Raw genomic sequence first — 15,346 nt, 5'->3', positions numbered from 1 at the left:
AAAAGTTGTCCTTTGCTCAAAGAACGTGATGGAAGGGCAAAGGTAAACAGCTGAGATCATGCAGCTTAACTCCCCCAGGCTGCTCACCTCTGGCCCTTGTGAGCTTACTTACTTATTGGTAAAATAAGTCTTGCACTTTTTGGGTCCATGTTGTTTTAATTTGTAACTTGTATAACTGCATGCTCTTATGGGTCTTCCCTTTGGACCTTGTTTAGTTTTTCACAATGTGTGCTTCATAATTTGGCTGCTTGCAGTGTTTGGAACTACCTCGTTGTTACGATCAGTGACCTATGCTCTTTTGTAAAGCTCTCTCTTGGAAGTCACTTTGGATAAAAGCGTCTGCTAAATGCATAAATGTAAATGTAAAATGTTCCGACTCCCAGACGAAGAACTAACAGTTTTAGCTCAAAATACATTATTATTATTATTCTTCGGATGCGAGGCACTTGGACCAAACAATTGGCTTGAGGTGACATCATTTCTATTTTTAGACGAGGCTTAACTCCCTCGGGGACTTCCTAATGCACTGTGAGACTCTCGCTTGCAACCTTGGACTTTTTGCACCCTCTGCTACGCACCCCCCCGAGGTTTCACCGGACACAAATCCTGGTGGAGGCTTTTTGGTTACAGTCACCATGGGACGCATCTGTCACACTGTAGAGGGGGGGGGGGGTTCACCCCCTTGCTCCTCCCCAACAGGAGTATAAAAATAGTAAGCGTTCTCGGCACATCAGAAAGGTATTATAATGTTTGGGTGACGGATGCCCTGCAGTATATCAGAACACCCAGCATTCCGGTGGGAGAACACTGCTTTAATACCGTTCTGTTCCATCGAGGGGATTGGCTTCTTCGGTTCCCCTGGTAACGGGCGCCCTTGACGACTACTTCTGTCATCTAAGAGGGGGGGCGGGATCGGCTAAATTTACTTACCTGGAATCCCTCGGGATGGTGTAGGTTACTGGATGTGAAGTAAAGTAGTTCGAGGACCAGAACAGGGCCAGAGTCATCATGCAGTCATCAGGATATGGGCCGTGGGGTTTATGAAGAGCACATGCTGCAGCTAACAAGGTGCTAAGGACTTTGGGCTGATAAATTAGTCATCTTTATTCGTATTTAACATGGTTCTCCATAGGTCTCACAAGAGGTGCAGCGACGCCGAGAATGGTTCCATAGTGGCGTTCTTTATAGACATGTGGAGATGTGGGGGACAGGCTTGTGTAAGACAGGCTTGTGTAAGACAGGCTTGTGTAAGACAGGCTTGTGGGGGACAGGCTTGTGTAAGACAGGCTTGTGTAAGACAGGCTTGTGGGGGACAGGCTTGTGTAAGACAGGCTTGTGTAAGACAGGCTTGTGTAAGACAGGCTTGTGTAAGACAGGCTTGTGGGGGACAGGCTTGTGGGGGACAGACTTGTGTAAGACAGGCTTGTGGGGGACAGGCTTGTGGGGGACAGACTTGTGTAAGACAGGCTTGTGTAAGACAGGCTTGTGGGGGACAGGCTTGTGTAAGACAGGCTTGTGTAAGACAGGCTTGTGGGGGACAGACTTGTGGGGGACAGGCTTGTGTAAGACAGGCTTGTGGGGGACAGGCTTGTGGGGGATAGGCTTGTGTAAGACAGGCTTGTGGGGGATAGGCTTGTGGGGGATAGGCTTCTTCAAGGGAAAGTTGTTTTCCCGTTGAGGGACAGTGGCTCAAATGAGGACTGTGAAAGGCGATGGACCACATCTGCCAATCAGCAGAGAGGGTATGTGTTCTATGGTATCTCCTCCAAGAAAGTGTCACGTCACCCATTGATTGAATTTGCATGGGCAGATGTGTAAACATCAAACACACACACACACACACACACACACACAGGAACATGGACATGCACTGTCCTTGTAGGTTTTCTTAATGTCCTCTGATTCCTAATACTATTACAGACACACCGACAAAGTTTGAGAATCACTTTGCTTCATGCTTATTCACCGTACATGGATTTACATTAGATACGTAATTAATATTTGTAAGTAATTTGTAGCATGAGGAAATAATTAGCCTTTGGATTTTTTTCGCCAAGCGAGTCAACCAAGAACACATTGTCCATTTTGGAGCAGTGAACACACTGTGTGATGTAAATTCAGAGTACTCTTGCATAGTATTTTCACTGTCACACACCAAGATTATGCAAGACATGTATTTCAATATTGTGTCATCAGTTTGCAATGTGTCTGGACTCCCCCGAAGACAAGTTTGCTGCGGCATATTAACTCTTCAGACATCTCTATCACAGTGTGGGCCCTAGCCCTGACATGCCACCTGCTATCGATCCCACACACACACACACACATCTACACACACACATCTACACACACCTACACACACACACAAAGGCTGTTGTCGTCTTTTTCCATCATGACACCAGACATTCCCCTGGCAGACTATTATCCCCCAGTAGTGCATCTCCAGCCGAGCGCAAGTGACAGATGCCACGGACAAAAGCTGTGACATAGCAAACGGCTTTCACCTTACGCCAAATGTTCCCTTCATCATTTCCCTGCATTTGATTTTATGGCTTGATGGCACAGTGCTTCCCTGTGAGAAACATGTTCAGTCTTTTTTTAGCTGGGTAAATAACGGTTCCACTCAGATGGCTGAGCAGTTCGGGAATCGAGCTAGTAATCAGAAGGCTGCCGGTTTGATTCCCGGTCGTGCAAAATGACGTTGTGCCCTTGGGCAAGGCACTTCACCCTACTTGCCTCGGGGGGGGGGGGGAGGGGAGGATGTCCCTGTACTTACTGTATGTCGCTCTGGATATTGGTGTCTGCTAAATGACTAAAAATGTAAATGTTTTAGCGCCTTATCTGTCTGGCGGTCGTCCCGCCACTTGACTTGTCCACTCACCTGTGCCTCCCCCTCCCGCAGGTGTCCGCAGGGGGACGTGGTCACTCACACGGCCTGGCTCAACCGCTCCAGCATCCTGTACGCGGGCGAGGACAAGTGGTCTGTGGACCCCAGGGTGAGCCTGGTGACCCTCAGCCAGGAGGAGTTCACCATCAAGATCGACAACGTGGACACGAGCGACGAGGGCCAGTACGTGTGTGCCGTCCAGACGAGCAGCCGGCCGCGGACCACGTCGGTGCACGTGCTCGTGCTGGGTAAACAAACACCCTCGTGGGACATCTCTGTCTGTCTCTGTCTCTCTGTCTCTGTCTGTGTGTCTGTCTCTGTCTCTCTGTCTCTCTGTCTCTCTGTCTCTCTGTCTCTGTCTCTCTGTCTCTCTGTCTCTGTCTCTCTGTCTCTCTGTCTCTGTCTCTCTGTCTCTGTCTCTGTCTGTGTGTCTGTCTCTGTCTCTCTGTCTCTGTCTCTGTCTGTGTGTCTGTCTCTGTCTCTCTGTCTCTCTGTCTCTCTGTCTCTCTGTCTCTGTCTCTCTGTCTCTGTCTCTGTCTGTGTGTCTGTCTCTGTCTCTGTCTCTGTCTCTCTGTCTCTGTCTGTCTCTCTGTCTGTCTGTCTGTCTGTCTGTCTGTCTGTCTGTCTGTCTGTCTCTGTCTGTCTGTCTGTCTGTCTGTCTGTCTCTGTCTGTCTGTCTGTCTGTCTGTCTGTCTGTCTGTCTGTCTCTCTGACTGTCTGTCTGTCTCTGTCTCTGTATGTCTCTGTATGTCTCTGTCTGTCTCTATCTCTTTGTCTGTCTGTCTGTCTGTCTGTCTGTCTGTCTCTCTCTCTCTATCTATATGTCGCTCTGTCTATCTGTCTCTCTCTCCATATATATATATCTGTCTCTCTCTATTAGGCATAGGGGATAACTGCATGGTCTGTGAAACTCTTAAATGTAATTTTGAGACTAAATTCACCATCACAGGGCCTTGTCTCAATCCACTGAACCTAATTACAGGATTTTCTGAGCCATATGTTCTGATGAAGTGGATAATAGTCTGATTAGGGGTGACCAATGATATTGGTCCTCAGTGAGGCTGTGTTTTTTGTAATCAGTGGATCCTGAGTGAATTTGATTGATGACGCTGTCATTTCGGAGTATCGGAGCGTGGGGGCGGAACAGGGCAGAGCAAAGCTGCTGAGGGGCCAGTGTGTCTTAAGGCACATTTTCTACCAAGCTTCTTTTAATGGCTTGTCTATTCATAAATTCCCATGTGTCTCAACAGTGAAAGTCAAATGAATGCAGTGCACTGTTGTCTTTGCCCTGGATGCTGTGGGCGATGGTTTGTTTGGGGTAGTTGGAAGACAAAGCTGGGATTGTTCGTTTTTTGTGTCGTTGGGTGTTCTCTCTGCAGGGCTGATGTTGTGCCACACCAAAATCGCTTCATTTCAGAGACACTGTCACTCATAAGAAAAGATCATCGACTCGTTCTGTGATCAAAATGAAAGTTAAACAAAAAAACATTCAAGCTAATTTACAGATGTTGTCATACACCTGATTATTTCACTTCTGAATAATATAGAATAATAAATAATAAAGCAATGCATGGTGTCACTGTATTTGCCAACCGGGTCTGTTTGGGTCTGATGACTCTTAATATGTGGGCGTTAGGGCTCCTTTCCAGCTTAAGCTCATCAGCAAATAACCAATCATGAAATAAATCATTTCTATCTCCGGTAGATTGTGTGTTGTGGAGTGTACTTTGTTGGTTCAGGGTTTGTACACAAACAAGAAAGGAGATTACCATTTCCAGCCAATAACACAGATTTTGCAAGTCTCCCCTCTCTTGATCAGATACTGTGAGAGCGAAGCCTCATACAGACTGTATCATCGGCCTGTACAACATCGCTGATCTTTATCTAAATCTGTCACCTTGGAATCCTCAGATCATTGTGTGGTTAATTGACTGAGGTCCTATCAGACAAGTGTGTGGTTATTTATATATATTTTGTGTTAATTCTAATTAAAAGACAGATTAAAAAGTACAGAGAGTCTCGTGTTAACCCGGTGGAGAGTGGAACTGCCACAACAGGAGGTTGACCTGGTTATTTAATAGCCTCTTGATTGCTTCACTGCTAACAGTGAAAAAGACATTCTACCAACTAGGCCTGTTCTTACATTTTCTCTCCCCCCCCCCCCCCCCCCTTCATTTGGTTATTAGTTATGTAGGCCTACAGTTAAGCATTCAACCAAGACAAAACCTGTAGAGATACAAAAAATAAACGTTGCCTTGGTTACTCAAAGAAGACAGAATAGTCGGTTGATTGGGAGTACGCCCGAACACTTCAACAGAAAAGGTCAAACATACAGCGGCTCGGCATTCTCAAGCCACCATCTCACGCCTCACACATTTGTCGCAAACAGGATGTGAAGAATGAAATCATTTGCTATCTTATTGAAGCTTGCTTTGCAGCCTTGGAGCAGGTTCTATTGATAAGAGGGTGACAGAGGCATCTCATCTTGAGTGTTTACAACCCACACACAAAACACGTTTTCTCCGGGAGAGAATTGGAAACATGCAAGAGCGTAGCCTACCTTCCCACCCACCAAACGAAGCATTGCCTTTCACATCAAGTAATATTCGTCACTGTCGTTTTTCCCCATCAGATTGCAGGTGGATGACAGTAACTTGGCCACTTAATATCATATTATAATAGTGAGATAATTTGTCTTTCAAAATGACACACCTGTCAGTGATTATCGTTACCACATCATACCTTATTATTTGGCTCGGCATTTCCTGTATGCTAACTGTCTGAAATACTGTGTATCCCAGGCCATTCAATCAAGCTGCCTGTCCTTTTGACTATAGAACAATTATCTTTGTAATAAAGAAATACTTTACCTTAATTAAATTAATGCAATGTTTGCCTTGGCAAATAGATCAACCACAAATTGGTTTCAATTACATGTAAATTAAAGCCGCTTGCTCAAATCAGATATGGCATTTGTGATCTCTGACATTTTGCATTGCCTATACCTTTTAATACTTTTATGGTTAGCACATTTAATGAAACTTCTAGTTCCGACTCGTCACCAGGTCTCCAGTGATTGATGTCGTCATCGTTTTACAAGATTGCATGCTGAGGCTTCTGCTCTAGGTGTTGCTTCGGATTAGGAGTTTACAGCTTTCTCAAGGCGCAGCAGTCACCGCTCTGCATCTCCATGTCAGACGACAAGCAGTTGCATCACCTGAGAAACATAATTTGTTTTAGACATCAAAGACACCCCGTGCGTCATATATTCAAACATGTATTTACTGTTGAAAGCTCGAATCTGGAGATGGCATTTAAATTCGCCTTGGAGATGACCCAGAAGCACATCATTGTATGCACAAGATGATCTGTAAGTGGCAGTTACGTAGTCACGTGTCTTTTTAATGGTACAGTTGCGCTGCTGATGGCACAGGAGAGCTGGCGGTGGCCTTGGTGCGTTTGCAGTTCTCCTGATGATGCATGGGTCTGGGACAGTGCTGTCATCAGGCATGCTGCCGTGATCATGTTAGCTTAGACGGAAGTAACCTGGAGGAGGGTAGGGTTAGCTCTTCTCACCGGAGACACTCGCCAATGATTTGAGATTTGGAGACTTGAAATGTATCCTTGAGTGGTTGCAGTTAGGCTGTGCCTCTGGAGGGTAAGAGACAGCTAATTATTGTAGTTGTGTTCTGTACAGGAGGCTATCTTCTAGCATCCACATATAGGTGGCAAGTCTAGAAGTAATTTGAAGTTGCATATTTGATTTTGATTCAGATTTTCTTGCCTTTACGTATGTTTGCAGCTCACGGTACCTTTCCCTGTCTTAACTTGACAGGAGTCTCACCCTCATTATTCTGAACTTTTACATAATTTTAGGGCACCGGGTAAATGGTAAAGAGTTATACAAAACAACTTATACAAACAACTTTTGAAACGCAAGATCAGAGCTTAATGGAATTGTAATTATCAAGTGCATCACAATTCAACTGTACCAGTGGTAATTCCCAGTGCATATTCTGTAAAATAAATCTGCAACAATACTGCAATTAGTAGCGTAAGCTACCCTCTGCAAAGCTCTGACTTGCTGAATGATAATTTTCATGATGAGAACGAATTGATTATATTTGGGATTGTGCGTGTATTATTCCCTCGCAAGCTGCTTTCTCACAAGTCAAGTCTGAGATACATCAGTGAGATAGACATTGAGAGGGAGTGTTGGTAAAACCGTAGGGTTACTTCTGTGTCATGCTCTGTGATTTAACCAGACTGGTTTCCTGTGGGTGGCACACTGCATCAGATTACATGCAGCAAATCTGCATTGCCTGATTACAACATTTGCATGTAAATCAATGCCTTCAAGAGGTCATAATTTGAATGTCAAATCATCTGACATTTCCACGAGATGTAAACAATGTTGGCCAGCTGGAGATCACTATTGTCTGATTTATCAAAAGGAATAATTGCGTTGATTTTCTTGTGGTTCCTTGTGTCTTCCTTGTCTATTATTTTCTAGTTTGAGCTGAAACTGAGTATAATGACAACATGAATGAAATAGTTCCTGACATGTGTTAATGGGGAGTTTCTACTATTGGTGTAAATGAATGGAAACGACTTATTGCTATCGGTTTGGTCATGTAGCTGTTCTCACCAGCGTTTTTCAGACTGTTCAGGAGTTAATACACCCTTGTAAGATTCGATTATGTACTGCTGACTACACTTCATAATGTCAGGCAGAACCCACACAGTGTTTTTAGAAAATCTCCATTTTTGTAATTACTGTATCTTTCCTCCTGTAGCTCTGTGTAGAAAGCCACTGCTATCCTCAGTCTTAGAACGAGGCAGCCGTACTGTATAGCAAATTATTTCAATTCATCATGGCAGCCTGTTGACTCGGGGAAGCCTTTGAAGCTTTGCAATACCCCATCAAAGTGATAGGAGGGTACGGCTCTATTAAAATGCAATTTAACATGCTTTACCTAATATGGCAGCAATGGAATACCAATCTAGTGGTAAACCACTATGCAGGATGTTTTTCTGGCAGTGTGACAGACTGCAATATAAAAGGAAAAGACCCTTGCAGTAAGCATTTTATTGGGTTTAAAAATGGGTTCTGTAGACACGAATGGTTATCCTCGTGCCTGGAAAATGTGGTTGGTAAAGATAGAAGAATTACATTGAAAGGCTGAATATGTTTGGAGTAATTGAACTATTGTCTGTCTCAATAGATTTAGTGATGTTTGTTGACAAACTGAAGTCAACTGCGATTGTAATGCTATTTTGCATTGTTGAATTCATTCTGGAGGGGATGAATGATTCGAGTTAGCACCTTCAATCTCCTTTAGTGTTGTTTTATGATGATGTCCTCAAGAGTCAAACATGAATATTTAAGCAAACTAGAGTAAAACATTGGAGACATAGGTTTACAATTTTCCCAAACATAAATACCTAAATTGTTGCCTCTAGGAAAAGGCCTAAGGTCAAAATCACTGACGGTAAATAACAAATAAGCAGACATAACATCTAAATAATTAACTTTGTGGGTGCTTTGTCATTAATAAGGGTAGAAACCGGGATTATGTTAACATGTAATACATTATTTATGTCCTGCGAAGCAAGTCCTATGTGACAATAAAATCATAGGATGCGTTGTGTTGCTTTGAAAATGCAACGTTTTTCACACCCTGACAGGCTGTCGGAGAGAACAACATTTCATAATGGTTAACTTTCACACATTCTTCTCTTTACTCACAGGATGGATGCTTGAAAGACAGATATTGGTGTTTTACGAGTGTTTTACTTGCAGTTTGATAGCAATTTGATGTATTGATAGTTGGATAATGTTTAGAATACTTTAGAAGTATTTACATTGAGTCATTTAGCAGACGCTCTTATCCAGGGCGACTTACATTAAGTACAGGGACATTCCCCCCGAGGCAAGTAGGGTGAAGTGCCTTGCCCAAGGACACAACATCATTAGGCACAGCCGGGAATTGATCTGGCAACCTTCAGATTACTAGCCCGATTCCCTAACCGCTCAGCCACCTGATTCCCACAATCCCACATGTACTATTTACATACATGCTATGTGAGTACAGTTATACTAGTGCAATCTGGAGATTAAGATGTCGGTGAATTTATTCGATGTTAACTTAATTGGAGTTTGTGGCTATGCCACAAGATTACACATTGATAACCTCATCATGTCAGGAGGATAAGAAAAATTAACAGCTACTTTTTTTATTCCTCTTTGTTTTCATTGTCATGGTTTCTTTGCATGAATCGTGAGTCTGGAGTATTATTATCTTTATTCTTGGATATATGATTTTTTTTTTACTGCAAGTCTGAAAAACCTTTCAGGAACAATACAATGTGTTCATCGTGTTGGCACACTGGAAATTGAATTTCTCAGAATGTGCATTTCTTTCTTAAGACTCAAGGTTTTCTCTTACAACACTTAATCGTTTTTATTCATTTCACTTCCAAAAGGCTTACAAATGCTAATTATGACCTCAGCTTTTTAGGTAAAACCGATCACACGTCCATATATATTATGCACAGTGCACCAACACATTCAAGGTTTATAATCTGATACTGTAGACTTCTCCACATACGGTGGTCACATTGTTCAGTTGCTCTGCAAGGATAACGTATACCAAAGGATGAGACCTTTGCCATAGCCCTTTAACTGCTTACTCAAAAAGACTGCAGCAATCTACGTTATCCATGTTAATTTGATATTGCTACAGCTGCCATTAGAATTATATTGTTGGTTTCTCTATCAGAAATGGAAATCATTGATTTAGAGGATAACAAAATATACACATCTTTCAAAACATGTGCAGGCATATATCTCTGTTCGGGAGTCACCTTGCTGTCAATAGGGATGAAAAAGTATGTGTTGGAATCTGTTTGTGGTGAATGACCTGTCTGTCCTTCTTGTGAAACCTCCATCCATGATGGATAAAGAAATGGAACATGCCTTTGATGAATTGACCTTCTACAGTTGTATTCATTTAGTCAAAGCTTTTATCCAAAGCAACACAGAAATTGTAGAAATTGTCACTTACAAGTATCAACAACTGAACAAGTTTACACTGCAAATAATAATACTAAATTGTTCACTTTGTTTTGCTTCATTACCAAAACATCTCTCAGGACCCTCCTTCAAAATCACTTAAATTTGGCTCAAGGACTGGATGATATTTGTGCTTTCTGATCTTTTAGAATTGCAGCATACGTTTTGAATACGAATTGCATGCATCGTGTTTTGTGAAGGCGAATCTTTGACGTTGTTGCGTCTATAGTGAAAGCTGAAATGTGTGGATAAACCTTGTTGACATCTGGCGACCAGGGTCACATTTCTCAGTCACATCCAGCCACCGGCAAAGCAAGTCTAAGAGATGGAAGAAAATAAATAGTACAACACTGTTTTGGCCCCCGATAAAGTTTTGATGAATAACAAATAGATTGTCTCTCTAACCCCCCCCCCCTCTCCAATACAATAAGGTTATCAAAAGTCTAAATGTTTGACATTGAAAGAAAAATGTATTGTCAAGAAGGCTTATTCAGACTAAATTCTACAGAAATCTTTAGTGGAAATAGTTTTATTTTAAGCCTAAAGATGACAGTTAAGGGTTAAAACTCTTGGTTTCATCTCACATGAAGGTGTCAGGAGAACATTAGGACTCATCAGACTGTATGATTCCTGTCACGCTGTGCAAGTAATAACATCTCAGTTCTGCCATGAAACGCCTGGAGTTCATTACTGTATGATTTGATTTTGGTGCGCCATTGTATATAGGGCAGTGTATCTGCAAGTTTATTGCAGGTTAGCGGGCAACAGTGTGCACCCAGGCCAAAACAACAGGAAGGAAAGGAGTGTTTAATAAGCCAGATTCCCTCCAGGTGAACAAGCCAATGCCACGGTCATATTTTGATTGAGGTGATGGTTGGGTTGAGGCAGAATAGCATTGACCTTCAACTCTCAGTATGTCAGAGGATGTCTGAAAGGCTATACAGGAATGCCAGGGGAAAATAAGTATTTTGTACACTTCTGCTCTCTAGAAGCGTTCTTGATGTGTTGTATTAATCTATTGCAGTTGTGCCAGGATCAGTCTAAGTATCTGAGCCGTATATTTTGCCTGTCTTTCCCACAGTGCCGCCCAAAGTCATCAACTTGTCGAAGGATCTCGTAGTCAACGAGGGCGCGGACGTCACCCTGATGTGTCAAGCTGCTGGTAAACCGGACCCGTCTCTCAGCTGGAAGCTGATCTCTCCCTCAGGTAGGACTGAACCCAACGCCAAACCCATAATAGCCACGTCATGTCTTCTTGACTGTTACTCCAACTCGCACCTTTTACTTAGCCCCGCCTTACCCAAACACACACACACACACATTCTCTCTCTTACCTTCAACTTAACCTTTATTGCCCACTCCTCATTACCTCTCACACCCCTTTCAGTTCCTGTCTAGCTCGTGTACCGTTTGCTACTGTATACTGTGTTCACCTCTCATGTTTCTCTGCCGACATGAGTGACCTCCAGTGAACTGCATCAATCTATTTTTTTAAGAGCTCATTACCTGTCGTTACCTGTCTCATAATCATTATTTCAGAGTAATGAGATGTAAGGGAAGAAACTAACCTCTGGGTTTGGGATAATTAATTTGGATAATTGAGTAGATGTTTCGGTGGCTGAGGTAAACACAATGTTTGTTGTTGGGAAATTTCACGTGCTTTAAAATCTGAGAGCATAGACAACTGTTACACACGAACGCTAAGCCATAATGTCAACCTTGGAGTTGATTGTTATTCAACAGAAAATTCAATGTATTTTAATACAGTTCCTGATCTCCGTGGAAGAATATGGAAAACAAACGAACGGCTGTCCCCCTCACGATATGCGCACGCTGAACCAGCTGAATGAGTCTTGAATCTGTAACAAGTGACGCTCTCCAAAGGACCGTTGTATGCCAGCACTCTCCCTCTCCTTTGTGTCCCTACAAACATCTGGGAATTGAAATGTTAATAGTACAAGGATGTGACTGCCCTGTCTGTAAGGAGATAAGTGAGGAAGAGAGGCCTGTGATGGGCTTCCATTTGTAAAAGCGACGGGCGTTTTTGGCGAGGGGGCCGTAATTGTGCTGAAAAGATCAACTGTCACTAGCAGTGCCCGTGGCAACAGAGAATGGTTGCCTCTGCTACATTCTAGGACGTGCATGTGTTTACCAGGCAATTACGACCTCACTTTGTGTCAATCAGTAGATGATAATACATGTTATTGATCCACAAGAGAATGCAAACTGCCAGTCGTAGCCTGATAAGTGCCTTGCGAATACCCTGGTTGGAGTCAGAGTTTGTAAAAATCACTATTATTTCATGACTGCTGATTTTTTTACATGAAATACCATAGCACAGAACATGCTGCATGTGTGTTGTTTTACATTAATGATATATTGGAATTTAACTGAATTCTCTATCGGTTTAAATATTTAGATCAAGGTCATTTTAGAACATCCACTTACTGTTCTCAAATCAATTTATCTCCTCCGTGTTTATGTATTTCAAGTTTACAGGTGATCACTTTTTGTGGATAAGAGATTACAGCTATTGGCACACTGTGTAGCGCCACAGCTGGAAGTTCAAACCTGTCTCCTTTTGCATCCCAGAGATTGGTGTTCCAGCTGAACAAATAAGTAGATACCATTCTGTCTAATGACCTAAAGCTGCTTATTCAGTTATTCACTTCAATAGTCTCGTCTCTCCCCCACACATGCAGCACAAAGAGAATCAGAAACAGCAAATATATTTTATAATCCCCCGTACAGACATTAGGGGTTCTTGGTGGACAAGTGTGCCCCATAAAAATTCCAGTTCCTGTTCCTGTGCTCATCCTTCTCATCTGAGCTTGCTTGGTGTTTACCCGTTGGAGAAGGAAGCCCTTGAAGCCATTTCATAGAGTATTTTCTCTATTACATACCTTAAGACATTTGGAGTTTCCATCCATCATTGTTTGCTACATTTTCTTGGAGTGATTGAGTCACGCACACTGTCAAAAGAATCCTTTAGTGAGCTGTTACGTAATCTGGATGAAAACAGGCCGCTATTTGACAGAGAGAAATGAGATTTAGCAACGTGTTGCTCTGCACTGCCATGGTAAAGGCAGTGTACCGTATCAATTTTAGCATTTAGTGCTTCAAACATTCATTACCTTTTTTTCCATAGAATAACAAGTTTTATATTCTTTAAGGTGCAATCCACCTGAAAACATGCCCGTACCATCATAGGTATGACGTTAATATCCAACCATTTGTAGGGAACTAACAACAAACCACGCTGGTTTAAATCAAAAGCATGGAATCACTCACTGCTCCTCCGTAATGATTTCCAGTTCCAATCAACTCGGGGACATTAGACAACTTCCAGATTTGTTGTACTTTGTTCTTCCTGGGAGTTGATAGTTTGCCACATCAAAAGCAATGGATTTGAATAGAAAACAGGAAAACTAATGGAAACCATTTCCATATAAATCAAACCGCTTTCAGAGGTTTTGCGTTTATCAAAATATCTAATTTTCCTTTCTCAATGCTCTCCACAATCAGAATACTAGCTCTGACAGGCTACTTATGTATATTCATATTTTTCATATATTTTAACAATCCCCAACTGAAAGAAGCTTTTGTAATTCAAGAAACATTTTGCTCTGCTCAAATCAAAACCAACGAAACAGCAGCGGTGACCTGTAGAATACCAAGGTCACAGGGTAAATACAGAACCAAAGACAAATCTAAATAAATAGTCTCTCCTGCAACATACTACTCCTCTGTAGAATTGCACGAACGGATCCAGACGTTTACTTCAGGGTAAGAAATGCTTTTAACAACAAATATTTGTGATATCTTATAACCCCCCTGCCAAAAAGTATACCTACTGTTCAGCACAGCCAACACTCAGAGCTGCAATCTCACCACACCAGTTCCTGTTCACCTGTTCTCTCACCAGTAGCTTGGGGGGGTTCAGTGCAGGTCCAGTTATTACAAGGTCTTTCAGCGTGGCAGGGGAGGAAAAAAAAAGAATACATAAATAAATGTTTGCTAGTAGAGCGAAGTTTGAGCGTGGTGTGTGTTGCGGTTGTGTATCAGGCATGTGCGTATGCCTGGTGCGTGTGTATTTGTGTGTTGCTATGATCTATCAGATGTGTGTGTGTGTGTGTGTGAGAGAGTGTGTGAGCGTGAGGACTGATGATATACCCCTGGCTGGGCTCTCGTGCAGTCCTGCTGCCGGCTGCATCCCAGATAGACCGCTCAGAGGCTGTTTCTGGATCAGAGGAGATCCACGCCTCTCCCCCCGCTCTGCTACCTGACTGCCACGTCTGTCAGGGTCTGGAAGCCAGGCGGAACCCTGTCACATCCGCCTCAAATTAATATATACAAACATGATGGGTAGGTCACCGTGGAATCCCACCAGAATCGAGTCGGCACACTTGATTGGAAATATTCATTGAAGTCGTAATGTTGACGTTGCCGGAGAGCTTAAGGTAAATTGGCGGAGCTCACTGGCATTTGATTAGTTTCTCGTGGACGAGAGTTTTCCAGAAAGTTTATTCGCTAGAAACCTTTGCGACCTTGGATTGTCATGGTTAGGGAGAAAAATGTGGATTTGATAAATGTAATGCATGTGATCAATGTAATGCCTGTGATACATGTAGTGCATGTGATCAATGTGTCTGTAAATACAACCAGCTCCCATCCATCCAGAGGAAGCAGTGACTAGATAGCCAGCTCACCTGAATTCACAAACCATAGTGCGTTTAGTCAGGAATGTAATGCACACCTGATGCAGTACATCTACCTGAGCAAAGCTTTTGTGTTGGATGGGGAAAAAATATGGAGTTTCCGTAAAAGAGAGATGGTTGCCTTGAAAGTAGCAAAGATTGCTAACTATGTAAGAAAGAATGCACCTGTCTAAATACGGAGAAATTAGTGTGAGCGACAAGAAATGCTTGGTTACCGGAAGAGAGGTCAGAAGTGACACGGTTCGTTTCACTTGAATAGTTACTAATTCTCAATTTTTACCATCCACAGGTTACTCATCGCAACCCACAATGGGGCAAAAACATTCTGAGAATATGTGACACCCGCATTAGTGACAGCTATGGTTTTCATATCGGATTGTAAGTTCAGAAAAGAGACGTGCTGATGGTGAAGGGTCAAATCAAAGAGAGGCTGTCAGAACGAGTTCTCCGCAGTCGCAAGCGTCTAAGTGAAAGAGAGCATGGCTACAGTACTGTCTTATTACAGTTCATTCAGTGCTGGAACTCCGAGCCATATTTATGCCTCTCTGTTTGTTTTCATCAAAGAAGACCAGAGACTTCAAAGCACATTATAAAATGCTATATCTCCAAGGCTCACAATCAACCAAGGGGGAAAAAAGACGGTATAAATTCGACATCTGCATATTT

The 15,346-nt window shown here is 42.6% G+C and overlaps 1 protein-coding gene across 5 annotated transcripts in view; it reads left to right on the top strand.

Annotated features, from left to right (window-relative positions):
- The window catches only part of ntm (neurotrimin), a 179,433-nt gene that overhangs the window by 153,282 nt on the left and 10,805 nt on the right, over nt 1-15,346 (top strand). For all 5 annotated transcript variants that reach the window (XM_084684172.1, XM_084684175.1, XM_084684174.1 and 2 more), the window contains 2 exons: nt 2,903-3,135; nt 11,044-11,169. In XM_084684172.1, the coding sequence (XP_084540298.1) occupies nt 2,903-3,135; nt 11,044-11,169 (359 nt within the window). The remainder of the gene's footprint in view (nt 1-2,902; nt 3,136-11,043; nt 11,170-15,346) is intronic.

The sequence above is a fragment of the Hypomesus nipponensis genome, chromosome 20 (genome assembly GCF_054491055.1).
Source record: "Hypomesus nipponensis isolate SF chromosome 20, ASM5449105v1, whole genome shotgun sequence".
In the NCBI taxonomy this organism is placed as follows: domain Eukaryota; kingdom Metazoa; phylum Chordata; class Actinopteri; order Osmeriformes; family Osmeridae; genus Hypomesus; species Hypomesus nipponensis.
Note: the sequence above shows the minus strand (reverse complement) of the source record. Positions and strands in the feature narration are given on the sequence as shown.